This window comes from Bos indicus, chromosome 25 (assembly GCF_029378745.1).
Source record: "Bos indicus isolate NIAB-ARS_2022 breed Sahiwal x Tharparkar chromosome 25, NIAB-ARS_B.indTharparkar_mat_pri_1.0, whole genome shotgun sequence".
NCBI classification, from domain to species: Eukaryota; Metazoa; Chordata; class Mammalia; order Artiodactyla; family Bovidae; genus Bos; species Bos indicus.
Genome location: NC_091784.1, coordinates 28,171,520 through 28,194,649, shown reverse-complemented (window position 1 = coordinate 28,194,649; position 23,130 = coordinate 28,171,520). Strand labels below are relative to the sequence as shown.

At 55.8% G+C, this 23,130-nt stretch overlaps 2 protein-coding genes across 3 annotated transcripts; one reads left to right on the top strand and one right to left on the bottom strand.

Annotated features, from left to right (window-relative positions):
* Positions 1-265: 265 nt before the first annotated feature.
* Positions 266-19,187, top strand: STX1B (syntaxin 1B). Its single transcript, XM_070779936.1, has 10 exons — positions 266-583; positions 9,114-9,188; positions 9,393-9,492; positions 9,594-9,668; positions 12,570-12,643; positions 13,022-13,130; positions 13,308-13,381; positions 15,245-15,382; positions 15,474-15,584; positions 15,844-19,187. Exons 1-10 carry the CDS (start codon positions 554-556, stop codon positions 15,922-15,924), a joined length of 867 nt encoding a protein of 288 aa, XP_070636037.1. The 5' UTR covers positions 266-553; the 3' UTR covers positions 15,925-19,187.
* A 196-nt stretch (positions 19,188-19,383) lies between these two features.
* HSD3B7 (hydroxy-delta-5-steroid dehydrogenase, 3 beta- and steroid delta-isomerase 7) lies at positions 19,384-22,946 on the bottom strand. Of its 2 annotated transcripts, none has more exons than XM_019987789.2 (7): positions 22,814-22,946; positions 22,292-22,463; positions 21,912-22,067; positions 21,515-21,623; positions 21,340-21,385; positions 20,818-20,980; positions 19,384-20,313 (listed from the first exon to the last, which is right to left on the bottom strand). In XM_019987789.2, exons 2-7 carry the CDS (start codon positions 22,455-22,457, stop codon positions 19,901-19,903), a joined length of 1,053 nt encoding a protein of 350 aa, XP_019843348.2. In that variant the 5' UTR covers positions 22,458-22,463; positions 22,814-22,946; the 3' UTR covers positions 19,384-19,900. The 2 variants fall into 2 exon arrangements, with proteins under 2 accessions (XP_019843348.2, XP_019843347.2); XM_019987788.2 differs by having other exon boundaries at positions 21,340-21,439; positions 22,814-22,945.
* Between the last annotated feature and the right edge of the window lie 184 nt (positions 22,947-23,130).

The following is a 23,130-nucleotide window of genomic DNA, read 5'->3' as shown; positions in this document are numbered from 1 at the left end:
CTGACATTCTAACCGCCACCCCCACCCTACACCAGCATCTCTGCGCCTCCAGCCGCATCTCCTGCCTCTCCGCATCTCTCCCTCCTTCTGTGGCTCTGCCCTTCCCCACCCCCCTCTAGGCCTCTCCCATCTCCCTCCCTCCTGGGTCCCCCTCCCCGGACTACAACCCCCAGGCGCCCCCAGCCCCCGGCGCTGCGCATGCCCCCTGCTCCCCGCCCCCTCCTGGTTCCCCCCTCCCTCCCTTCCTCCTTACCTCCCTCCGCCCCCCTCCCCCGCGCTCCAGCTCTCCCGCATCCCTCCATCCGAGCCTGTGCCGCAGCCGCATCGCCACCGCAGCTCCGGCAGAGCCGAGCCCGGCCCAGGCCCCTGCCCCTGCCCGGCCCTCAGCCCGCCGCCCCCGACTCCGCCCCCGCCCGCGGGCCCCAGCCAGTGGCCCCGGTGCCCCCTCGGCGCCCCTAGACTCCGGCCTCCCGAACCGAGGCAGGAGGCAGGGAGCAGAAGCAGAGACAGGAGAACGAGAAGGAGGAGGAGGAGGAGGAGGAGCCGTCGCAGGATGAAGGATCGGACTCAGGAGCTGCGGAGTGTGAGCCTGGGGGTGGGGAGAATGGGGGGGCGGGACCCCAATATTGGGGGACTCCTGGGGGTGGAGTGGGGGAGGTGCTGGGACGTGGGGGCAAATGATGAGGCGGGAGGTTGGTGGCAGGGGCGCCCCAAGATGTGGAGGTACCTGCTGTCTCCAATGAACCTGCATTTTAGGGCCAGTGGCTAGAAGGGGTTGAGGCCATTAAGACATGCTGGGGGCAGGAGAGGTCTCAGGGACCCTGGACACCCCACATCCCCAGGCGGGCCCTGGGGTCTCATCTGAGGATGGGAGAGAGTGAGTGTGGGGAGAGAACTGGAGGGTGCTGTCATCTGCTGGGCCGATTTGCTGAATGAGAGGATGTGGGCAGTTCCTGGGCCAAGCTGAGCCTAGCGGGACCCAGATTTGGGGGTGGCCAGGGGAAAGGACACAGGTTGGGACTGAGATGCTAACTGAGCAGTGAATGAAATGTGTGTTTGTGTTGCTCTTCGTGGGGAGGGGGCACCTCTCAGAGATGAGGAGGGAAGGGGTGGCCTCAGGAGATGGCCAGAGGCCAGGGCTGGACAGAGAGTGATCCCAGAGGTGGGAGAAGGGGCTGCAGGGGAGACCGGAAGGAGGTTCCGTGCACAGGGCCCTGGAACTGGGTTGTGTGCCATGGACTGTGCCCCACTGGGGGGAACTGGGGCATCCTGAACCATCAGGGGTGAGCTGGCATGGGCCCCCGGTCTGCAGGCCTGAAGAGGCCCGGCTCCAGGAGTCCGGCCAGGCAGTGAGTTGGATTTGGGTGACAAGGGAGGAGGGTGGCATGGTGTCTGCAGTGAAAGCTGCCATTTGGAAGAGGCTGGGGAATGGGGGCTTGATAAGAGTGGTTTCTGGGACTGGGAGGAGGCTAGGGGCATTGGAGAAATGACCTGGGGCCCAAGGAGGCAGAGCTGACAGCCTGCGGTATGCTCAGGGCCCGGGGGTTATGCTAATAAAGTACTAGACCCAACTGATGTAGCCTGATGCACTTGACTAGGAGCCTATTGGCTGTTCCCCCTGGGTTATTATCCCATTTGACAGATGAGGAGATCGAGGTTTGTGATGGGTAGGAATTTGCCCAAGGTCACCAAGCAAGTGGATGGGAAGATCAGACAGGATTCTGGGTTTCCCGTCTGCCAAGTTGACATGTGTCTCTGCTTTTTTAGCCTTTGAAAGAGAAGTCTCAACACTAAGGATAAAAAGCTCTGTCTTCGGAGGGCCCCCTGGGTTTGGGGATGGGGAACCAGGTTACAGGAAGACAAAAGGAAGGAGCTTGGAGGCAAGTGACTGTTGCCTCTAGGAGAAATGGGTTGACAGGTGGGATGAGAGAGGGAATTTTGAAGGTTGGGTTTGTTTTTTTTTTCAGTTAAACTTTGAGTTATACACTCAGGCATCAGGAAAAGGGGAGTGATAAAAATAACCAACATTCATGTGCCAGACACTGTTCTAAGTGTTGTATACATATTAACTCATTTTGATCCTTGTAGCAACCCTAGAAATTGGTGCTAGCATTATCCCATTTTACAGATGAGGAAACTGAGGCCCAAGGAGGTTAGGTAACTTGACCAAAGTCACACAGCTATTTAAAGGCAGGCTGGCTCCAGCACTGATGCTGTAAATTCCCCTTCTCTCCCCGTTTTCATCCAAAGCAGGTTGCCATCCATAATCTCATTAGACCCTCACCTGGTAAGGTAGGCAGACTGAGAGACTGCTTCATTTTATGGTGAAAAAGACCCAAGGCCTAGAGTGGTGAAAACTTGCCCAAGGTCACACCACTAGCAAGTGAGGAGTCTGGATTTGAACCCAGCTCTGCTGTTGCCAAGACTGGGCCATGGCTCCCAAACCCAGCGAGATGGAAAGCAGGTGGGGGTGAGGTGACAGTGGAATCATGGCGTGATTAGAGAGGGGGAGGGAAGAGGCAAAGCAGGATACAGGGAAGGCAGTGCTGAGAGTCTTCATCTGAGTGGGTCAAGGACCCCCTGCCCCAAGGGGAGGCATCCAGTTTGCTGGGGCTGCTGGGGGCAGCCGGTGGTGGAGGTGGGACGAGGGTGGAAGGATGAAGGGGGCTGACTGAATGCTGATGGCTCTGGTTAGTCATGGCTCCAGGAAACTGGAGATTCGGGAGGGCACGTGTAGGGTGGGAAAAAGCTTCCAGATGCAAGGAGTGTGGAGATCTCCCCACCAGAATTGAGAATGAGGAGGCTGGAAGCCTGGAGAAACCAGGCAGGGTGTGGGAGGCCTGGGAAAGGGGCCTCTGAGAGGCTGAGAGGGATCAGAAAGTCAGTGATAAGAGGGGAGGTCAGCCTGGGGGGTCCTGACTGTCTTTTTCCAGTAGCACTTTAAGAGGTCCCAAGGGGTTTATCACATAGCACTCAAGGGCACAGGTTTGGGAGTCAGACTGTCCGGGTTCAAATCCTAGCTTTGCTACTCCTGTGTGACCTTGGGTAAGTTGCTTAACCTCTCTGGTCCTCACTTCCTTCATGAATGAATTGGGAGTAGCAATGGGACCTGCTTCGGAAGGCTATCCTGAGGATTGAAATTATGCCAGAGGCTCCTAGAAGGAGGCTTGGGCTCAGCATTGCTCCACGAGTGTATGTTATTCCATAGCTGACTTGTTTATTTCTCTTGAGTCTCCTGTCAGCCCCCTGGGATGGGCAAGACGTGGCCCCTAATTTATTTTGGAGTACATCAAGGGCCAGAGCAGTAACCTGACTTGCCCAAGGTCATACAGCTGTCAATGGCAGAGCCAGGGTGAACTAGGGTTTTCTGTTTCCACATCACCAGGCACCTTTGGTTGGCAACTGGGAGGTGCTGGGCTGGAGTGGAGGCTGCAGGAGGGAGTCAGTTGACTGGATGGGTGTCCCAGGGTCCAAGGAGTGGGTCCAGGGATGGGCTGAAAAGGACAGGAAGAGAGCAAGTGAGGTGGAGAGAAAGGTTACAGAGAGAAGCCACAAGGGATGTGTTGTGGGCATAGCCTGCGAAGGCAGTTCTGGAGTGGGAAGGCGGAGGTGGGGGTGGTTGGGGAGACTGGGAAATGGGGGAGGGGAGCCTGCGGTGAGGAATTTGAGGGCCTTCACAGGTGGGATAGGCACATAGATGCTTTAGAAGTGCAGACCTGATGCAGCAGAAGGAAAGAGTGGCCCCACATTCTCCATCAGGGACCAGGAGAACCCTGGGTGATGGGTTGATAGCCTCCAGCAGCACAGGGATTGTTTCTGCCATTCAGACGCACAAGCTCCCCCGGCTTGAGAGCCTTTGCACCTGCTGGTCCTTCTGTGTGAATGCTGTTCCTTCTGCCTGAACACTGTTCCCTCTGCGTTGAATTCAGTGTCCTCCAGGTTGCGGTGCAGTTAACTCCCTGGGCCTTAGCTCGGATGTCAAACCTCCCCCACGGCCATTTCTATCACACCTCCCGCTTTATCTCCTTCCTGCTATATACCGGAGTCCAGTCTGAAATTGTCTTGCTCCTTTTGCACGGTCTGTCTTCCTCCCCTGGAATGTCAGCTCCCTGGAGGCAGGCCCCCTTCCTGGCTTGTTCTCCACAGCACCCAGGAGAGAAGTGGACACTGATCAGACACATTTGTTAGATAAATGATGACTCTGTGGGGCAGAGGGAGCATGAAGAAGGAGTTGGTGGGGAAGGCAGAGGAGAGAGGTAGGGGTGGGAAGACTGTACTAGATGCTGGGATCGAGCAGAGGCCCGGGTCAGGGAGACAGATGGACCGAAGCAGGGGGTGCAGTGGAGAGAGGCTGGTGCCTCTAGATCAAAGGATGCATGTGCCCCTGAGAAGCAGGTGTGAGCACGTGTGCGTTGTGTGTGTGTGGGCATGCATACGTGTTTACCCAAACACATACCCACTCTATGACTTCTTTTATTTTTTTGGCCGCATCATGTGGCATGCAGGAATCTTAGTTCCCCAACCAGGGATTGAACCCGTGACCTCTGTAGTAGAAGCTCAGAGTCTTAACCACTGGACTGCCAGGGAAGGCCCACTCTATGACTTTTGTATCACCCAGTTCCAGTCTCTTTCCACCTCTGGTTTAGTCACCCTCGTGTCTGTCTCCGTGCTGGACTCGCTGGCTCACACTGCCCCACTCCCTCTGTCCACGCGTCTGTGTTGTCGCCACGCCACTGACACACCCCTGAGGGCCCCGGGTGTCTCTGGTCAGGAAGGACTGAACCCAGAGGCTTGGATCTGATGTCCCCTGTCCCCAGGACAGTTCCAGAATGTGCCCAGGGCTTCCACACTCTCCCATTTCATCCTCCTGAGCGCTTGAGGAGTTGGCAGGCAGTAAAGAGCAGACCGCCAGGGCTCCAATCCAGACCCCACCCTGTCGGCTCCCCATCAGCTGTATGATCTTAGGCAAATTACTTAATCTCTCTCTGCTTCATTGGTCAAATGGCCATAAAAAGAGTATCTACTTCATGGAGTGGCTGTAAGGATTAAATTCATTCAGGCAAAGCACTTGTAACTGAGCCCAACGGCTCGTTATTGACACCTATGTGTCTGATGTATATAATTCTTATCTTCATTTCGCACATGAGGAAACTGAGGCTTCAGTTGTCCCTAAGGTGGATAAGGGCGTGTGTGATCATCTTTTCCGAGGTATTCTTATTTGCCTGGAGCCTGTTTTCTTTTAGGCTGGTTAGCTTCTTCCAGAAATGTAGGCTGTGCTCATGATGAAGATTGCATACCTCAGAGTGAGGAGGGCCCACCCATTTCACAGATAAGCCAGGGCCCAGGGAGGGGCCGCGAATTGCCTCGAGTCACCCAGCAAGTTGAATGGAGGCTAGAACCCCTGGCTTCCTGTCTGGGCTCTTCCTGCAGCCTGGCACCTCTTCCTGGTTTTCTGTCGCAGCCGCGGGAGTTCAGCAGTGCTGAGGACACAGCAGAGACAACTCTTTAGGGGCCAGGAAGAAACAGAGGGACAGGAGGGAAAGAGCCTGAGATTAAGTACCACACAGTTCAGGGACTAAATTCACTTCAGTTCACCTTTGACCTTATTTGCTGTGAAGTCTTAGGCAGGGTCAGGCAACCTCTCTGAGCCTGTTTCCTCATCTGTAACAGGGGAAAGGCAGTGGGTACCAACCAACCCTCCCTGAGCAGTAATTATTTCTGGCAGCATCTGGCATTTTCTTCCTGCCTGGTGGTCTCATTGCCTCCTCCAGCCCACCATTTAGGGAGGACTCAGGCTTCCCCAGTGGCTCAGACGGTAAAGAATCTGCCTGTAGTGCAGGAGACCTGAGTTCGATCCCTGGGGTGGGAAGATCCCCTGGAGAAGGGAATGGCAACCCACTCCAGTATTCTTGCCTGGAGAATTCCATGGACAGAGGAGCCTGACGGGCTACAGTCCATGGGGTCGCAAAGAGTTGGACACGACTGAGTGACTAGCACTTTTACTTTCTTGATTTTATTGCCGTTCAGCAAATGCAGAGACTGAAGCTCAGAGGGAAGAAGGCGTGTGGCCCTCCAGCTGCTGACCTGGGCAAGCGTGTTCGCCTCTCTGTGACTCAGTTTCCCCACCTATAAAAGGGGGCTGTTGTGAGAACGAAATGGATAAATAAAGGCAGGGTGCTTAAAACAGCATTTAGCACATCATAGAATGCTGTGTAAACATTTGCCATAACTGGGATTCCCTGGTGGCTCAGATGGTGAAGAATATGCCTGAAATGCAGGAGACTTGGGTTCCATCCTTGGGTCGGGAAAAATCCCTGAAGAAGGGAATGGCTCCCCATTCCAGCATTCTTGCCTGGAGAATCCCATGGACAGAGGAGTCTGGCGGGCTACAGTCCATGCGGTTGCGAAGAGTCGGGCACGACTGAGCGACTAACACTTTCATGAGCTTTCGCTGACCAGTGGTAAACTGAAGAATTTCAGTGAAGATTAAATGAGATAACAAGAATGCAAGACCAAGGCCAAAGGCGCTCTCAGATGCTAATATTTTGCTAGGCTTTCCGGACGCAGAGCTTTGCCCAGATTCGGCCTTGTCAGGAGGGGACCTGAGAAGGGAACCCTCTGGTGGTGGAGTGGCTGGTAGGAGGCAGCGTGGCCTTGAGCCACAGAAGAGGGTCTGGGAGGAGGCCTGTCTTAGATTATGCCTCTGGTTTTCCAGCCCTTCAGCCTGGGTGCCCTTGAGCAAGTCCATTTCCTCTTCCCCCTCTGCCCTCCTGTTCCCTCATCTGTGAAATGGGGACAGGTTTTTCGAGGGCTGTGGTGGTAAGGATCAGACGAGATTATAGATGGAGAAGTGTCTGGAAACTGGAGAGGAGTTTAGCTCTCAGTTGCCTGTAATTAGTGCACCAACTAAGTCATCCTTGGGGCCTGTACCTTTCCTCCTCTCTCAAGGGCAAGTAAACAGGCAGCCAAGGATGCCCCGGGGCAGAATCAAGGACCTGGCCCTGGGGACAACAGGAGAGAGGGAGAGAGATGAGACTTGAGGGAGTCTAAAGTCAGCGTTGGGCTTCCCTGGTGGGGAACTAAGACGCACAGAAAGTCAGCATGGGAAGGGCAAAAGAACAGGAAAGTTTCCAGACACCTGGGCCAGCGAGAGGCCTCATGACTTGTGGGCAGCCAGGCTGTGGGCCAAGTGCTTGAAGGCAGAGAAGGAACATGCCTTCGTGGGGCAGCTGGCTTTTTGAGGCTAGCACCTCATGGGAGGCCGGTGAGTCCTCAAAGATGAGCCAAGCAGCCCAGAGCCTCTTGGGGCCAAGGTCTGCGGGTGTGGTTCCGGGTCAGCTGGAGGCTTGAAGAGCCAAAAGTCCCCTCAGGGTCCCCAAGCCCCACCGGCTACCACCCCTCCTTCTGGGGGCAGCTGTGGGCTAAGAAGAGGAGCCCCCGCTTTCCCGGGAGATATTTGGAGATGAAATGGAAGTGCTGAGCCCATTCTCTGACATGGCATGGGGAGGATCCCTGGGGACCATCTGAGCCAGGCTTCAGTGGAAAGCTGGGGTGCCTTTGAGAGGGTCTAGCTGGGCATCTCCATTGATCTCTTCCTTGTGCTGTCGGGGCTCTCTGATTCCAAGTTAACCGGCTGTCTAGATCGCATCTAGCTCCCATCTGGCTCTGTCTAGGTTCGATCTCAGCTGTCTGCGATCTGTCTGCGTGAGTCTGGTTGGGTCTGAGCTGTCTGGTTTCTGTCGGGTCCTGTCTGCGGTCTGCTGGGACCCTGTCGAGGTTCTGGGCGAGCTCTCCTCTTTCAATCTCATCTGGCAACATCCCCTGCTAGACACTTTTGGCTCCTGTCTTGATTTCATTCAGGCTCTGGTCGTGAGATTCTGTCTGAGTCTTGGCTCGTTTTTTTTTTTTTTTCTGGAAATCAGGGTGAACTCTGTTTAAATTTCCGTGGAGGCTGATTAGGGCTCCAGATGTAATTAAGTTTAATGGGCTCAGCTTTGGCCCTCAGACTTCTGTCCCAAGCAGGGTCTTGAGTCAGGAGTGTGGAGCACTGGGGAGCCCTCCCTCCCCCCTTTTCCTCCTTCCTAGATCTGAGTGAGCATGCGAACCTGAGGCTCAGAGAGGCTGAGAGCGCAGCCCCAGGGGGCCCTCCCCAGTGTCCCAGGGGGCGTGGGGGTGGTGAGCTCTGCACGTCTGTGTGTCCACATGTTCAGAAGGCAGCTCTGCTGTGGGCCCGTGTGCGGGTGAGCGTCAGCACGTCAGTGCAGCTCTGTGTGGGTGTCAGGGGGCCTATTTCTGTGTGCCTTTGTATCAGCCCTTCTGTCTATGTCACTGGCCTGTCTGGTGGCCGCGGTGGCGGTGTGGGAGGGTGAATCCCTTTGTGTCTCTGCGCCCTGGGGGTGGAGGGCTGAGCAGCTGCAGGTTGCAACTGGGAAATCCAAGCAAGGGAGAGTAGGTGGGTGTGAAGTTGGAAGAGGCTGGATGAAAGCAAGTGACTTCACAGAGGAAAGTCGGGGAGGGGTGAGAGTGGGTGGGAGGAGGAAGGTCGGGGTGCTCTCTGTGTCTCGCATCCAGCCCTCCCCGGGCCTGACTGTGCTTGCTTAACTTGATGCCCGCCACTGGCAGTGAAGTGACCTTGCACAGGGGACATGGCCAGTCGTGTTGGAGGCTGGAGGGGAAGAGAAGGGAACACAGCGAAGCCTGGCGGGAGCGGCTGGGGGCATGGTGGCAGGGGTCAGGCTCCCTGGACTCCACGTCAGACCCCTTCTTGCAGCCCAGAGCCAGTTACTGCCAGGCTGACATTTGGCCAGTTTTTACAATATGGAAATGCTTCCACACTGGTTGGATAAAGCATCTGTCCAGAGCACCACCCGCCTCCAGGGTGACAGCGCTCCCAGGACCACTTCTACTCCGTAAGGGTGCCTTTGGCTAATTCCCTCCAAGGTGTCCTTTGGGCTGTCAGCCACCCGGCCTCCGGGACCCTGTGCCACAGGACACTCAGTATTTGTTATGACTTCTGGGCGCCCTTCATGTGACCCTTCCCAGGACCCCCACTCTGAGCCTAGAGCTCAGAGCAACAGGACTGCTCACAGACCCTGCCTTTCTTTGCCTCCCAGGCGAAAGACAGCGATGATGAGGAAGAAGTGGTCCATGTGGACCGAGACCACTTCATGGATGAGTTCTTTGAACAGGTAACAGAACCTGACCCCCAACCCACAACTGCCTTCTTCCTGGCCCCCCACACCCCCATCCCTCTCTCTACTCCTCCATCCCCTTGGCCTTTTACCAGCCGTTCTGGGTCTGGCCCATTTCCCTGAACCCTGACTGAGCACCACCCCCGAATCCCTTTGTCTGGCCCGACGACTTGGCTGGGTATAGCCAATTTGCTGCCCCAGGTGGAAGAGATCCGGGGCTGCATTGAGAAGCTGTCAGAGGATGTGGAACAAGTGAAAAAACAGCACAGTGCCATCCTGGCCGCCCCCAACCCGGATGAGAGTAAGTACTACTGCTGGGTGGTTGGGAGCTGGGGCAGAAGGAGGCTGGGGTCCCACCCAAACGTCTCACCCATCCCTCTCATCCCGTCGCCTCCCCCTCAGAGACCAAACAGGAGCTGGAGGACCTCACTACAGACATCAAGAAGACGGCCAACAAGGTTCGATCCAAGTTGAAAGGTGAGAAATGCCATCCCCTGACCAAGGAGGGAAACAAGTCTGCCTTCCATTGGACTAAACCATGACAAATATCTACAAACTTCAAGGAGTCAAATTCCTAAACAGTGAGAAGGCATAAAATCCCAGATTTTCCAATTTGCTCCAGATGCCACAGAGAAAGATACAGACAGGACAGGGAAATGAGAGAGAGGAGGGTTTCTGTCCAAATTGCATCCGAGCTCTCCATCGGCAAGAAGATCTGCTGAGAAAATATAATCTTCCAGGTGGCTTTCGTTTCACAGAGGCCTCATTTCTCCTGAACAGGTGCCGGACATAGCGCTCAGCACCCAGTAGGTGGGCTCAGCAAATGCTTCTGAATTGGTATCCTTAGCTCAGGACAGATTGGACTGTGTGGCTGACACCAGGGGGCTGGCAAGCTTGCAGGAGGGACTTGCCAAATGCTCATGTATTCACTCTAATTTAAGGACTTGGGTGCTGGTAATAACCACCTTCCCCCAAAGCATTGTGGGTTGGGAACCTCCTTATCTGTTGGTGCCAGGGGAATTCAGCAGCATTACCATGATGTTAATTTGTGTGCTCCTGGTAATTCAGCATCAGAAAACACTTGCCAAGCACTCCTCTGTCTGAGGCATGTTGCTGGGCTCTGGGGGGAAAGGAGTCATGTCAGATGTCTGGCCCTGAGTACAATGACCTTGGTCCAGGGAGATGAGGACAGGGACTCATGCTTTCCCAGATTCAACAGGAGGTCATATGTGAGCCTCTAGTGCTGATCTGTAAGCCCTGTGCACTTAGGAGAGTGTGCTGGAAAGCAGAATGATCCAAACTGGGAGCTCACTGATTGCAAATCCAGAGAGAGGGAGCCCACTTCCATCATTAACTCATTCTGGACAGGTACCCTACCCTCAGCTTCCTCATCAGTACAGTAAGAACTACTGAAGCAATTTCAAAGCTAGCGGGGTGGAGCTTGTTCATTTTTCTTTCTTTTTTTGGGGGGTAGCAAAATCTTTTTTTCCTAAGTGAAATCTCACCCCAAATTCCATTATATACAACACATAAATGTCAGACTGTTCTGGCTGACCTGGGGTTGGGAGTCCCAGAGCCCTATGCACCTGGCTTCCCATCACTCCGAGCAACAGCCCCCACTGAGGTTCCTTCTCAGAAGCAGGGATCCATGGAACACAGTTTAAAAATCTCTGTACTCAGCGATTTCATTGAGCCTATGGAACTCTGACATTAACATGCTGTATAAGACCTTGACACGGGTTCAGTGCCTGGATTGGGAAGATCCCCTGGAGAAGGGTGTGGCAGCCCACTCCAGTATTCTTGCCTGGAAAATCTCATGGACAGAGGAGCCAGGCAGGCTACAGTCCATAGGGTCGCAAAGAGTTGAACATGACTGAAGCGACCTAGCACACATGAGACCATGAGGAGGGCTATATGGTTTAGGACTTCAGAAACAGCCAAGAAAGAAGATAGGAAAAGTGGCAATGCCTTAGAGAAGCTGACCTTTCAGAGCTCCAGAAAAAGAGAGCGTCTTCTCCATCTTGCTCCAGCTGTGTGGTGCCATGACCTCTGGCTTTGTCTGTGACCTCAAATGGTTGTTTTCTCCATCTCAATCTCAGTTTCTAGTCTGAAATCTGGACTGCTATCACTGAACTCCCAGGATTGCTGGAAGAAGTCATTGAGACCTTATTAAAGGATCCTTTCCTCCAGGATTTGACCCTAGCCCCAAGCCTGACAATAGGGTCCCAGTCTAGGGCCAGTGATTCCAACATCCTTGGGTGTGTGTTTCTGGACTTTTCCCGTAGCAGCTGAAACAGAGATGTCATGCATTCACTGGCCCGCCGTGGCTGGCAGGGGAGCGCTGGGGCACCATCCAGCCTCATACCTCCAGCGCTGCCAGGAACAGTGAAGCTATGTTCTTAGGAATGGCCTGGAGGCTTTTCCCTTTTTGAGAGGGCCTGTGTTTCATTCAGGCTGCATTTCCGGAGCCCAGCCGATTTTACTCACAAGCTCCTTTATAGAAAATCTGAATAAGTGTGGGGAGTGTATGATCTAGAAGCAGCAACCCCAGTTAATCTGTGTGCTTTTCCAGAACATCCTTTAGCAGTGGGGATTCCTGGGACAGTGGTCATTTTCTAAGGCAGTGTGTGTGTGTGTGTGCTCAGTCATGTCCATCTCTTCCATCATATCCGACTCTTTGTGACCCTATGGACTGTAGCCCACCAGGCTCCTCTGTCCATGGAATTCTCCAGGCAAGAATACTGGAGTGGCTTGCCACGCCCTCATCCAGGGGATCTTCCTGACCCAGGGATCAAACCCACATCTCTTATGTCTCCTACATCTATAGGTGGGTTCTTTACCACTAGTGCCACCTGGGAAGGAGGAGAGCTATTTTCTCTGTTGGAACATCCATCTGCTTACCCCGGGATTTTCCCAGGAAAGGGCGGCTACTAGAACCTGACCTGCCTGAAACTCCTTGCAGTCCACCAGTAAAGTCCCACGATGGGTTCCTGACCCTTTGCTGAGGTTGCAAAAAGTAGAGAGTACCCTCCCATTCATACAGAGGATGTCGACTGGGAGGCTGGGCAGGAGTTACAGACTTTCAAAGACCCAGTCTCTCCATCAGAACAAATAGCCCCCCTGTCTGGTGACCAACTGATGCTCAATCTCCCCTCCTACTTGCCTTCCAGGCCCCCTCAAATGTTGATCCCTTTATCCGCCGGCCTCCTGCCTCACCACCCTGCAGTCTTTACTGCCTGCCCTTGCTTGGGTGTGACATCTGTTCACAGGCCTGCGGCCTGCCTCAGGATGTCTACCCCTTCATATGTCCCAAGCCTCCGCCGCGCACGCCCCGGGTCTCCCGCCCGCCCGCCCGCCACTGTGTCTTCTTTCCCACAGCGATCGAGCAAAGCATTGAACAGGAGGAGGGACTGAATCGTTCCTCTGCGGACCTGCGCATCCGCAAGACCCAGGTAGGAGTCAGCGGCCAGGCACGGTCAGGGCCAGGGCCAGGACCAAAGCAGAAGGGACCTGGCAGGGGAGGAGTCCAGGCTGGAGCCCTGCCTGTTGGGGTTGGGCAGCCCAGAGCAGGCCCAGGAATGGGGCGTGGCCGAGGAGGAGACTGGGTGGGGCGGGGGCGGGGCTACGGCGGAGGGCCCTTGCCTGGCCGCTTTGGTCGGTTTGGGTGTAGGATGTAGGTACTGGGGCTAAGGAACTGCGCTCTTGTGAGGGGTTGGGATCGTGGCACGAGCTGAAGAAAGGGCCATAGGCCTACTCAGTCCCTCCTGCCCACTCCATCTCTCCACGGTCTCTGCTGCCTGCCTCCTAATTTGTCTGTACCTCCACCCCAGCACTCCACACTCTCCCGGAAGTTCGTGGAAGTAATGACTGAATATAACGCGACCCAGTCCAAGTACCGGGACCGCTGCAAGGACCGGATCCAGCGGCAGCTGGAGATCAGTGCGTGTGACTCCCCTACCCCCAACCCTGCCACCCCCGCCGTCGCGTACTCCTTCCAGGCAGGCCCTTCCCCTCGGTGGGCCATAGGCCAGGTGGGAGGGTGGGCTCCGGGGTCCCATCGCCTTAGGCCCCCCAGGCTGGCCCAGTCACTGAACAGAGAGCCCTTTCTCCCCACAGCCGGAAGGACCACAACCAACGAAGAACTGGAAGACATGCTGGAGAGTGGAAAGCTGGCCATCTTCACGGACGATGTGAGCCCCGCGTAGGGGTGGGGTCTGTACTTGCAGAGTATTCATCGTTCCTCCCCAGGCTTAGGCTGAACTCAAGGTCCTAAGTCCACCCTGAAATCACAAGCGTCGGGAAGTCTGAATCTGGAACTGGGGAATTCCGTGGGGGCTGAGCAGAAAGGCAGCCTCATAAAAATGGCAGACGGGAGTGGGCACTGTTGTAGGCACTGTACCTATTTACATTTACCTACTAAACTCCTTTACTCCTCACCACAAGCCTCTGAGGCAGCTGCATTTCACACATGAGGAAATCTGACCCAAATTTAAAAAAAGAGTTTAAATGACTTGCCGAGGTCACACAACTCGAGGCAGAGCAAGGATGCAGTCCAGTCATGACTCTTCAGTACAAGGATACACTTCTCCCTAGTGACACAGGTCATTTCACCAAGTGACTAATTTGCCTACGTTTTGAAGATTTAAAAAAAAAAAAACTAGTTTTAGTTTTGCTGAAGTTTTGCCCTTGCCGTCTTATATGTGAAATAGATGGACTTTCCCCAGCTGTACCCCTCCACCGTAGTTCTTCTTTCTCTTTCTTGACTTTTGCCCTGGCTGACAGGTTCTGGCTCTCTTTCTGCTTCTGGTGGGTGGCAGAATGACTCTGGTTTAGGTTTCTAGACCAGGATTAAAGTCTGTTCACTGATTGTCTAGCAGTTTTCAGCAAATTGTTATTTAGAGAATTGACTTTGTTAAATTAGCTTTGAGAAAATCGCTCATGAGCCAGTTAGCCCGGAGCCCTCCCAGACAGTTCTGCCCGGGATGTCTGTCAGTCTGCCTGCGAGTAGAGGGAAAACTTATAAGTGGTTCTCAGGATATAGAGCTGATCCCTGCCAACTGACCCACCATCATTGTGGTGCAAGGCTGTCGGTACCTTGCCTGAAGGCTGAACAGGATGCAGATGGGCCCTAAAATAGTATTCATTTCTAGGGTCAAGGAAGGCTTCCTGGGGCAAGTGGCATTGAGCTGTGTGCCTTAAGAGACAAGGAGCATTTGGACACAGGAAGATGGGCAAACGACATTCCAGACAAAGAGGACAGACTGAATAAAGACAGGGAGAGTGGACCAGTTGCCAAAGAGCCATTGGATGATGTGGGCTCCTATGATTTGGGGAGATAAGGACAGAAAGGAAGATGGGATCTTGATTGCTAAAGTAAAAGGTGTGTAGACTGTGGGTAGTGGGAAGCCCTGGAGGGTTTTAGAGCAGAAGAGTGGCTTTCTAAACAGTGAGTGGTTTGGAAAATGAGTGATCTGGCTTTTGTGGGGAGGCGGTATACCTGGTTGTGTTACTATGTCCACCATTGACCAGATGGTGGCCCCCAATCCTGGTGGGGGTCCAGGACCCCCATCTCCCTTCCTGGTGTGTGCTAGAGGCTTTTTGAAAATATATTCATTTATTTGGTTGCGCTGGGTCTTTAGTTGTGGCACACAGGATCTTTCAGTTATGGCCTGTGGGATCTAGTTCCCTGACCAGGGGTCGAACCTAGGACCCCTGCATTGGGAGCACAGAATCTTAGCCACTGGACCACTAGAGAAGTACCCAAGTTTTACTTTTTGTAATTTAACACATGTCTCTTTAGTGCTTTCTGTGTGCCAGGCACTATTCTAATCAATATACACAGTCACGCAGTCTTCACATAGCCATGTGAGGCAGGCACTTAGTATCAGTTTTCTAGGTGAGGAAACTGAAACTCCATGAAGTTAAGCAGTTTATCCACAGTTACAGCTAGTAAGCACCAGCCAGATTTGAACCCAGATGCTCTTCTGGGAGTGAATGGGTTGCAGCTCCCCTCCCACCCCCCAAACTCACCCTTCCCACCCCCATCACCCTAGATCAAAATGGACTCGCAGATGACAAAGCAGGCGCTGAACGAAATAGAGACGAGGCACAACGAGATCATCAAACTGGAAACCAGCATCCGTGAGCTGCATGACATGTTTGTGGACATGGCCATGCTGGTGGAGAGCCAGGTACTGCCTCGGGGAGCCTCGCCTGGGTCCCCTGGGGGTCCCCTCTTCCAGCCCCAGTTCCCACCCCGTCCCATGCATGTCTCCTCCATAGGGCGAAATGATTGACCGCATTGAGTACAATGTGGAACATTCCGTGGACTACGTGGAGCGAGCCGTGTCTGACACCAAGAAAGCTGTGAAATATCAGAGCAAGGCCCGGAGGGTGAGCGGGGGCGGGTGGGCCTGTGGAGCAGGTGGGCTGAAGCCGAGCGGGCGGGGCTGGGCTCGGGCCGGGGCTGAGGTGAGTGATGAAATCCCACGAGAGGCCTTATCTCTGGTTCTGACCTCTTCCTTTTCTTTCTGTTTTCTCTCCCCTCTTCTTTTCCCTCACACCATCCTCCCCATCCGTCTGTCGGTTTGTCTGTCTCTTTATCTCTCGGTCTCCCTGTCTCCTCCCTCCCCCTCGGCCTTCCTGCCTGCAGAAGAAAATCATGATAATCATTTGCTGTGTGGTGCTGGGGGTGGTCTTGGCGTCATCCATTGGGGGGACGCTGGGCTTGTAGGCCCCCCCACCCTATCCCTCCCAGACCTTTCCCCCACCACATCGGGAGCAATACCCCCACCGCCCCTTCACTCCATCCCCTGCTCCAGGCTCACCCTCAACACAGGCAGCCCCCCTTAACCTTTACCGCCCGTCAGACCCTGGAGTCCCTGGACCTCCCCCGACCATGGACCACCCTCGCCCCCGCACGTAGATAGCAGCAGGCGCGATTACACATGCACACCAACATGCATGCCGCCGGCACATGCTCGAGACGTGTGGACACCCCAGCGTGTGTGCGTGTGTGTACGTGTGTAGCTGCGTGTACGAGCACCCGATCACCCTTCTTGCCCCCCCACGTCAAGTTTGTGTGTTGTCCGAGCTTTCCCCCTTCCTCTGGGTTGTTGTGTGGACTGTGGCCGGGTGTGACACAGCAGCCCACTGAGCCCCACTCTTCTGTCTTCTGTAAACAGGGTTTTGTGTGTGTGTGTGTGTGTGTGTGTGTGTGTGTGTGTGGTCACGGATCCATGGATACACAGTTTGTGTCCGTGGAATTTTGTGTTTGGGTGTTTAAATCCAATGTAACAGCACCGCCTCCCTTGACATGCCCCCTTCCCCTGAGTCTGCTACAAATGGGGCAGGTTGTATGTGTGCAGAGGTTCACACTCATTCCCTGAGGATCCAGGTTGGCCCAAGTACACACAGGTCGTGGCAGACACCCCAGCATGGTGTGGAGCCAGCGCTCCTGGCTTAGTCACCCCCGGGGCTGGCCTGTGTCCTAGGGAGCACGTGTGTGCATATGGGGTTCAGCCGAGGCAAGCAAGTGGACACATACACGTGTAAATAATCTAGCTTAGCCTGTGTATCTGTGTGCATTTCCCCTGGCAAGTGATGTGAGGGATGTGTGTGTGTGTGTGTGTGTGTGTGAATATCTAGGCTGTGTCTAAAGTGTCAGTAGGTGTTCTCTTGAGATAGAACCCTCTACATTTTGCATGGGACACCTGTTTTGGATGGGCACAGAAATCTATATTTCTACGCTATCTAGAGTACGTCTGCAATTGTGTGTGCGTATGTGTGTGTAGAGGATTTCTACATAGTGTGTTTCTGCCCCGCTGTGTATGATACCCACATCCATTCACCTGCAAGGACCTGTGCCCTGTCCAAGTTTGTTGATCCAAGTTATTTGCTTGCTCCCTCTCTCCCCAGAGCTGCTGGCCGCTGTTGGGTGTGGCCACACATGGCTCCATCAACGTTGTGCAATGGCCGCTTCCTGCTCTGCGTGGTCCAAGCCCCTGTGCACACAAGCCCACATGCTTATCTTTCTCTGTCACGTAGGCCTGGACGTGTAGAAGCTGGGACACCTCAGTGTTCTCCTACCTGCCACGGGGATGAGGCCACACCCAGGCACACACACATGCACACAGGAGCCCAGTGCATGCTGACACCAGCACGAAGCCTGTAGAGGTTGGCACCGGGACACACGAATGTCTCCTGGAAAGGCTGTTGGTGGGAAATGCTACTGATCAGGGGAATGGCAGGGGCTGCCCCCGGCTTTCAGAATGAGAACATTCTTGAGAATTAACCTCAGAACCGAAAAGAGGCCGGTGATGGTCCCTATCGGCCCGTCTGATGTGCTGGCCTTTGGGGTTTAGGGAACTGCTTATTTCAGACGTACTGGAGTGGGCTGAGTCATGGGACCCATTCCCTGGACATGACTCCTGCTGCAGTGTCACCAATAGCTGTTGCCCCACAGGGTGAGTCTGAGAGTTTGTGACGGGCCCGGGTTTGTGATGGTGAGGAAGGCGCCAACTCCTCCCTTGCTGCGTAGACAACACATGCATGGGTGGATGTGTGCATTGGGTGGCAGGTGGGGGAGGGGTACATGGGCAGGGAACAGTGTTCGAAGCCTCCCACTCCACTGGCCCAGGAACATACGTGTGCACAAGGCGGAGGACTTTGGTGTGTGTACACATGGTTTCCTGGAGGCCCTCTTCATGTGAAGCGTGTGTGCGTGAGAGAGACAATGCACTTGTAACCTTCTGGAACGTAATACCCCACCCCACCCCAGCCCCAGCTCAGATAGCCAACCTCCTCCCTACCTGGCTGGGCCCTGCCTGTGTGTATGGCCCATAGATGCACGGGACTCCTAAGGTGGGCTTTCCTCAGGAGGGGCGCCTGCCTGTCCATTCCCACAGTGCCCTTCGTCAGGACAGGAAGTTTGCCCCCGGATCTGACTGTAGCCCCCCTTGCTCCCACTCAGGCTTCTTTGGGGACGTCAGAGCAGGCCCCAGCACCCCCCACCCAACCCTTTTTCCTTCCGGCCGCCCAGCCAGGATACCCTCTCAGCCCAGGTGTTTCCGGAATTCCCACGGCCTTGGGGCCACAAGAAGGGTGGAGCCATGGCTGGAGAGATGCTGCTGCCTCCTTGAGTGGCATTAGGTCTGTAACTGCCCATCTCTGGGCCTCAGATGGACCAAAGGATCCCTGAGGGTCTGCTTCTCCGAGTCCCACCCACCACGGGATGTGTTTGCTTGTTGGCTGCTGTGTCCGTGCGTGTCCTGGAACTGTTGTCTGGGGGCTGGTGTCTCTTGCATGTTCTCAGACGAGTGTGTGCTGCCCACCTGCCCGCCGAGCCCCTACCACCATCAAGCCCCTGTGTGCCCCGTGGGTGGTCCCGGGCCTGGCCAGGGCTCGCTGCTTCCCCCCCCACTTCTCCCTAGCCCTGCCTTTCACGAAGCACACTGCGTGTCCATCCCATGTGCCTGTGGGTTGATGCACGCTCTTGCCACGCCTCGAGCGTGTGTACATGATGTGTTCTATGCATTCACCCTGCCCCACCCCCAGCCTGCCCCGCAGAGGACAAGATGGGTGGCCCCCGGCTCCCTCCTCCCCCACCCGACCCCCCCTTGCCTGCTGTGCAACCGTGTGCGTTGGCGTGTGTTTCTGTGTCGCTGGCGTGTCACGTGATGTAGCCGTGTTTGCTGACATGAGCCCCTGCCCCTTCTGTTTCTCCGTTGGTTTCTAGAGCTCTTTCCCTCTCCTCCCCGGAGGGGACAGGACTCCTGGGGCCTGGCTGGGGGCCCAGAGCCAGGCCATCCTCTCCTGTTAGCCCTCAGAGTCCCATTTCTCTCTATTGGTGACCAAGTTGCAAATGGATAAAATACAGGAAAATTCTGCCCCCCGCCCCTGCCCTGCATGTCCTGTCCCCAGAGCCCCCCCACCCCCACCCCGGGCCGGGTCGGGCCCCGTGGGACGGGAGAAATAGCAACCAATCCAACAGCGGGATGCTGTGTGCTCACTTCCTTCTGTCCCCACACGGGACGGGCGCCGTGGGGGTGGGAGAGACATGGTGGGAGGTGGGGGGTGGGTGCTGGCTGGGGGGATGGGCACAGGCTCAGAGGAGTTTTAATCCAGGGCTTGGACAGGTACGCATTACTGGGGCAACCTCAGGCAGAGTAGGGGGCAAGAAGGGAAAAATACATAGACTTCCTCAGCCTTTATTGACAAGTATTAAAAGATAGATGTCTAAAGGTAATAAATGTTTAAAATCATGGGACTGTGACCCCCAAGCAGGGACCAAGGTGGTGGGAAGAGTTAAGAGAGCGTCTTTACTCTGAAACCAGGCCTGAGGATCACGAAGGACATCCAAGAGCCAGCAATGAAGGCCTGCAGGATTTCTGCCCACATTCTGCTCGGAAAGCCAGAAATGGGATGGTGTCGTTGAGAACATCAGGGCGGTCAGATCCTCACTAAGCAGCCATGAGGCCTGAGTTGAGAGTGAAGACACAGACATGCCTGCCCCCAAACCCTGCCCTAGAACTTAGGGACATTAAGACACAGGCTCAAGGCTCCTGGGTTCCAAGGTGGAGGGCTCTGGGACCGCCAGTCTGGCATCAGCCCCCTCCTCTGGCTCAGCCTGCCCTCCCCACCAGGGTCTAAGGGCTCTGGGACCTGATGATGCCGCGCCATGCCAGGCTCTGGGCCCAGCTGCTCCGTCACTAGGCTGAGCCCTCCACGGTCTGCACCCAGCGGATGGTGCGGGTCCGGCTCTCCTCCCAGGAGAAGAGGGGCTCGTAGCCGAAATGGCGCCGAGCCTTGTCGGTGCTGACGGTGAAGGTGGTGTTAGCCACGGCCAGTGTGTAGGGGTTGAGCAGGGGCGCATAGAGCATCAGCGGTCGCAGCAGCCACTGCAGCAGGGTGTTGAGGGCGGCCAGGAGCACCAGCAGCCAGTAGGGCATTAGTGGGCGGGTGCCCACCAGCCGCAGTCCGCAGGGACCCAGGAACTCCATGTTGAAGTCCTCATAGCTCTTGTAGGGCGAGTTGTCATAGCAGAAGTACACCTGGCCGCCCATGAGGGCAGCTCGGTGTTCAAGCTCCCGGGCCACCAGCACGTGCATCCAGGCCACGTTACCTGTGGCGGTGGGGGTGCCGAGGAGAGAATGGGGGGGAGTATGTCCTTGAGTGCCCTGGTAACCACACAGATGCTGCTGTCTCCTGGGCCAGCGCATGAGCAAGCCACCCTCTCGGGTCCGCATAGATACCACCCACGTCACTACAGCCCTACTGAAGGCTGCCTAGCCAGGTGCTCCCCTAGGCCAGCCTGTATGGATACAGTTCCTTCTTCTCTTGGTCCTGGGGAGATGCTCCCCCTTCTTCTCTCCTGAGGAGATGCTACCCCCAAAACTGCAACACTTTCAGCCTATGACTTGGTATTTATGTCAGCCTTCCGCACTCACAAGGATGCTGTTTCCTCTATGGCCTGTGAAGACGATGCCCACATATCAGAGTCTGCTCTGGCCCATGTATAAACTGTCCTTTTTTAGCTAGAGTATATAACACCCCCCACTCCTGAGAACCACACGAGTCCTGCCCCTGTTTTTTTTTAGCCTCCCCCACCACCCAGCCCGGGCCTCACCCACGTAGACTCGGCCATGCTCCACAGAGGCTGGAATGGCCCGGAAGAGCCGGCCCCCCAGGCGCAGGCCCTGGTGGTAGAAGTCCCTCATGATCTGGTGGCCTTCGCCGTAGATGCCGGTGGGACGCAGGGCACATGTCACTAGGGGCAACCCCCCCAGGACCTGGGAGCAAAAAAGGCACGCCCTGCTCAGACCAAGGATCTTGTGCTTTGTTTTCCGCCCTGGTCCCTTCGGGTTGGAGAGGGAAGGAAACCAAGGCAGGATGCAAAGGAGCCCATGCTGAGAAAAACAAAAACAAAAACCAAACCAAACAAAAAAAACCCAGGGGTTTCCCTGGAGGTCTAGTGGTTAAGACTCCACCCTTCCACAGCAGGGGGTGAGGGTTCAATTCCCTGGTTGGGGAAATAAGATCCCACATGCCATGCAGTGTTGCCAGAAGGGAAAAAAAAAAAGCCCACAGGCTCAGGTTCTGCCTCTGCCAGGCAGCCCCATCTCCCACATCTCATCTTTTCAAGTCTCACCTCCCTTCCATTGGCTTCCAGGACGAGCTGCTCAGCTAGGGCCTTGCTGCAAGGATAGGGATGTCGGTGTACGGCTTCATAGGGGGTGTTCTCATTGCCCCTAGTAGGGGGAGAGGGAACGTTCTTAGTGCTGAGGGAGGTGGGGCCCTGGGAGGACGGGGGGGCCTCAGCTCACCTGTAGAAGGGCTGGCCTTTGATGTTGGGCCCCACGACTTCCATGCTGCTTGTGTAGATCAGGAAGCGTGTTCCAGTCTGCACACAAGCCTCGATCACATTCTGTGTGCCTGAGGGAGGTAGGGGGCTGTGTGTCCAAACTGAAGCTTCCTCCCCATCGGCCTCTACCCCTCCCCATCCCAACACTGGATGAGGATACGTGCCCGCCTTCCCCAGGCCTGGGGAGAACCACAGAGTTCAGTGAGGACCGGCCTGCCACCACAGGGGCAGAAGGGACAGATTGTCACAGGGTGATCAGAGGTCAGGGTCAAAAAGGGAGCAGGGAACAAACAGCCAAGATCAGGCCACGGGCCAGGCAGTACTAAGGACACGGTCAGAACAGGTAGGGAGCAGCTTACCCTGGACGTTGACCTCGTGGATGGTCTCAGGACTGGTTTTCCCAAACACGTCCACCAGCCCAGCTGTGTGGATGACCACGTGGGCTCCGGCCACGGCCGCTGCCACCTCGTGGGCCTGGGTCACATCCCCCTGGATGGCCGTCACCTGCACGGGCCCTGGGAGCGGGTAGGGGCGGGCGGAGGCAATGTCAGAGCTGAGACCATCAGCCAGCTGCTGGGCTTGGCCCACACCCTCAGGAGCCACATTTTCCTAATGACTCATTCATCCTATCTGCTTCCCCCGGAGAGACATAACAGGCATCATCTTTTCCGCCACTCGGAAAGGAGTCCACACCCTCCCCACCCTCTGCTGTCCCTCCCCCATCTCTCCCCCCAGTCACCTGTCTTCAGCTCCTCCAGCCAAGGACCCAGGTGTAGGTCAAAGATGCGCAGCTCACGGAGCCGGGGTTCCCGCTGCAGCAGCATTCGGACTACATGTTCCCCCAGGAAGCCACAGCCACCTGTGACCAGGTATACCAGTTCCTGGGTTTCGGCAGAGTCGGCCATACCTGGCTGGGGAAAGACACCCTGCCTCACCTGGGTGGCCTGCCGCCGACTGCCCCAGCACGGGCTGCCCCTTTCCTCCTAGAAGGGGCCTCTGACTCAGTCAACCGGAGCAATGATCCAGGGGCCGGAGCGTTTTCTGGAGGCTGTGGCTGTGAGTGCAAGTGGCCAGGCTACCTGCCCTCTGACCCTACCAGCTGCAGTTCCCGAGATAAGGGGGCAGGCTTGGCATGGAGGAAGGGGTCAGGGTTTGAGGGAGAGGGAGAAGTTCAGGGGCCAAAAATGAAGGGTGGTCGGCAGGGAGCTGGGGCAGTGGGTAGAGGAAGGCGGGAAGGGCGGAGCTGGGGGAAGGGACCTACCTGCAGCCAGAGTCCTAGGGCGCCCAACTAGGCACTGAGGCGGTCTTCTGTGTCTCCTGGGCCAGCGCCACACGGTCCCCTTCCGCTTGCTCCTCCTCCCTCCTGGCCCATTCCAGGAACAGAGACCAGCCCAGCCTCCACCTCTCCGCCCTCCAGCCTTGCCACAGGGCACCCTCTGGTGGCCACTCTGTGCTGCATGGGCTTCTGGTTCCAGCAGAGAGCTTGTGGAATGGGGATGGGGAAACAGAACCTGCTGGGTGGGTGCTGAGTAGGGGTTTTGGCCGCTGCAGAACAGGGCAGGCAGGGTGACCTCACTC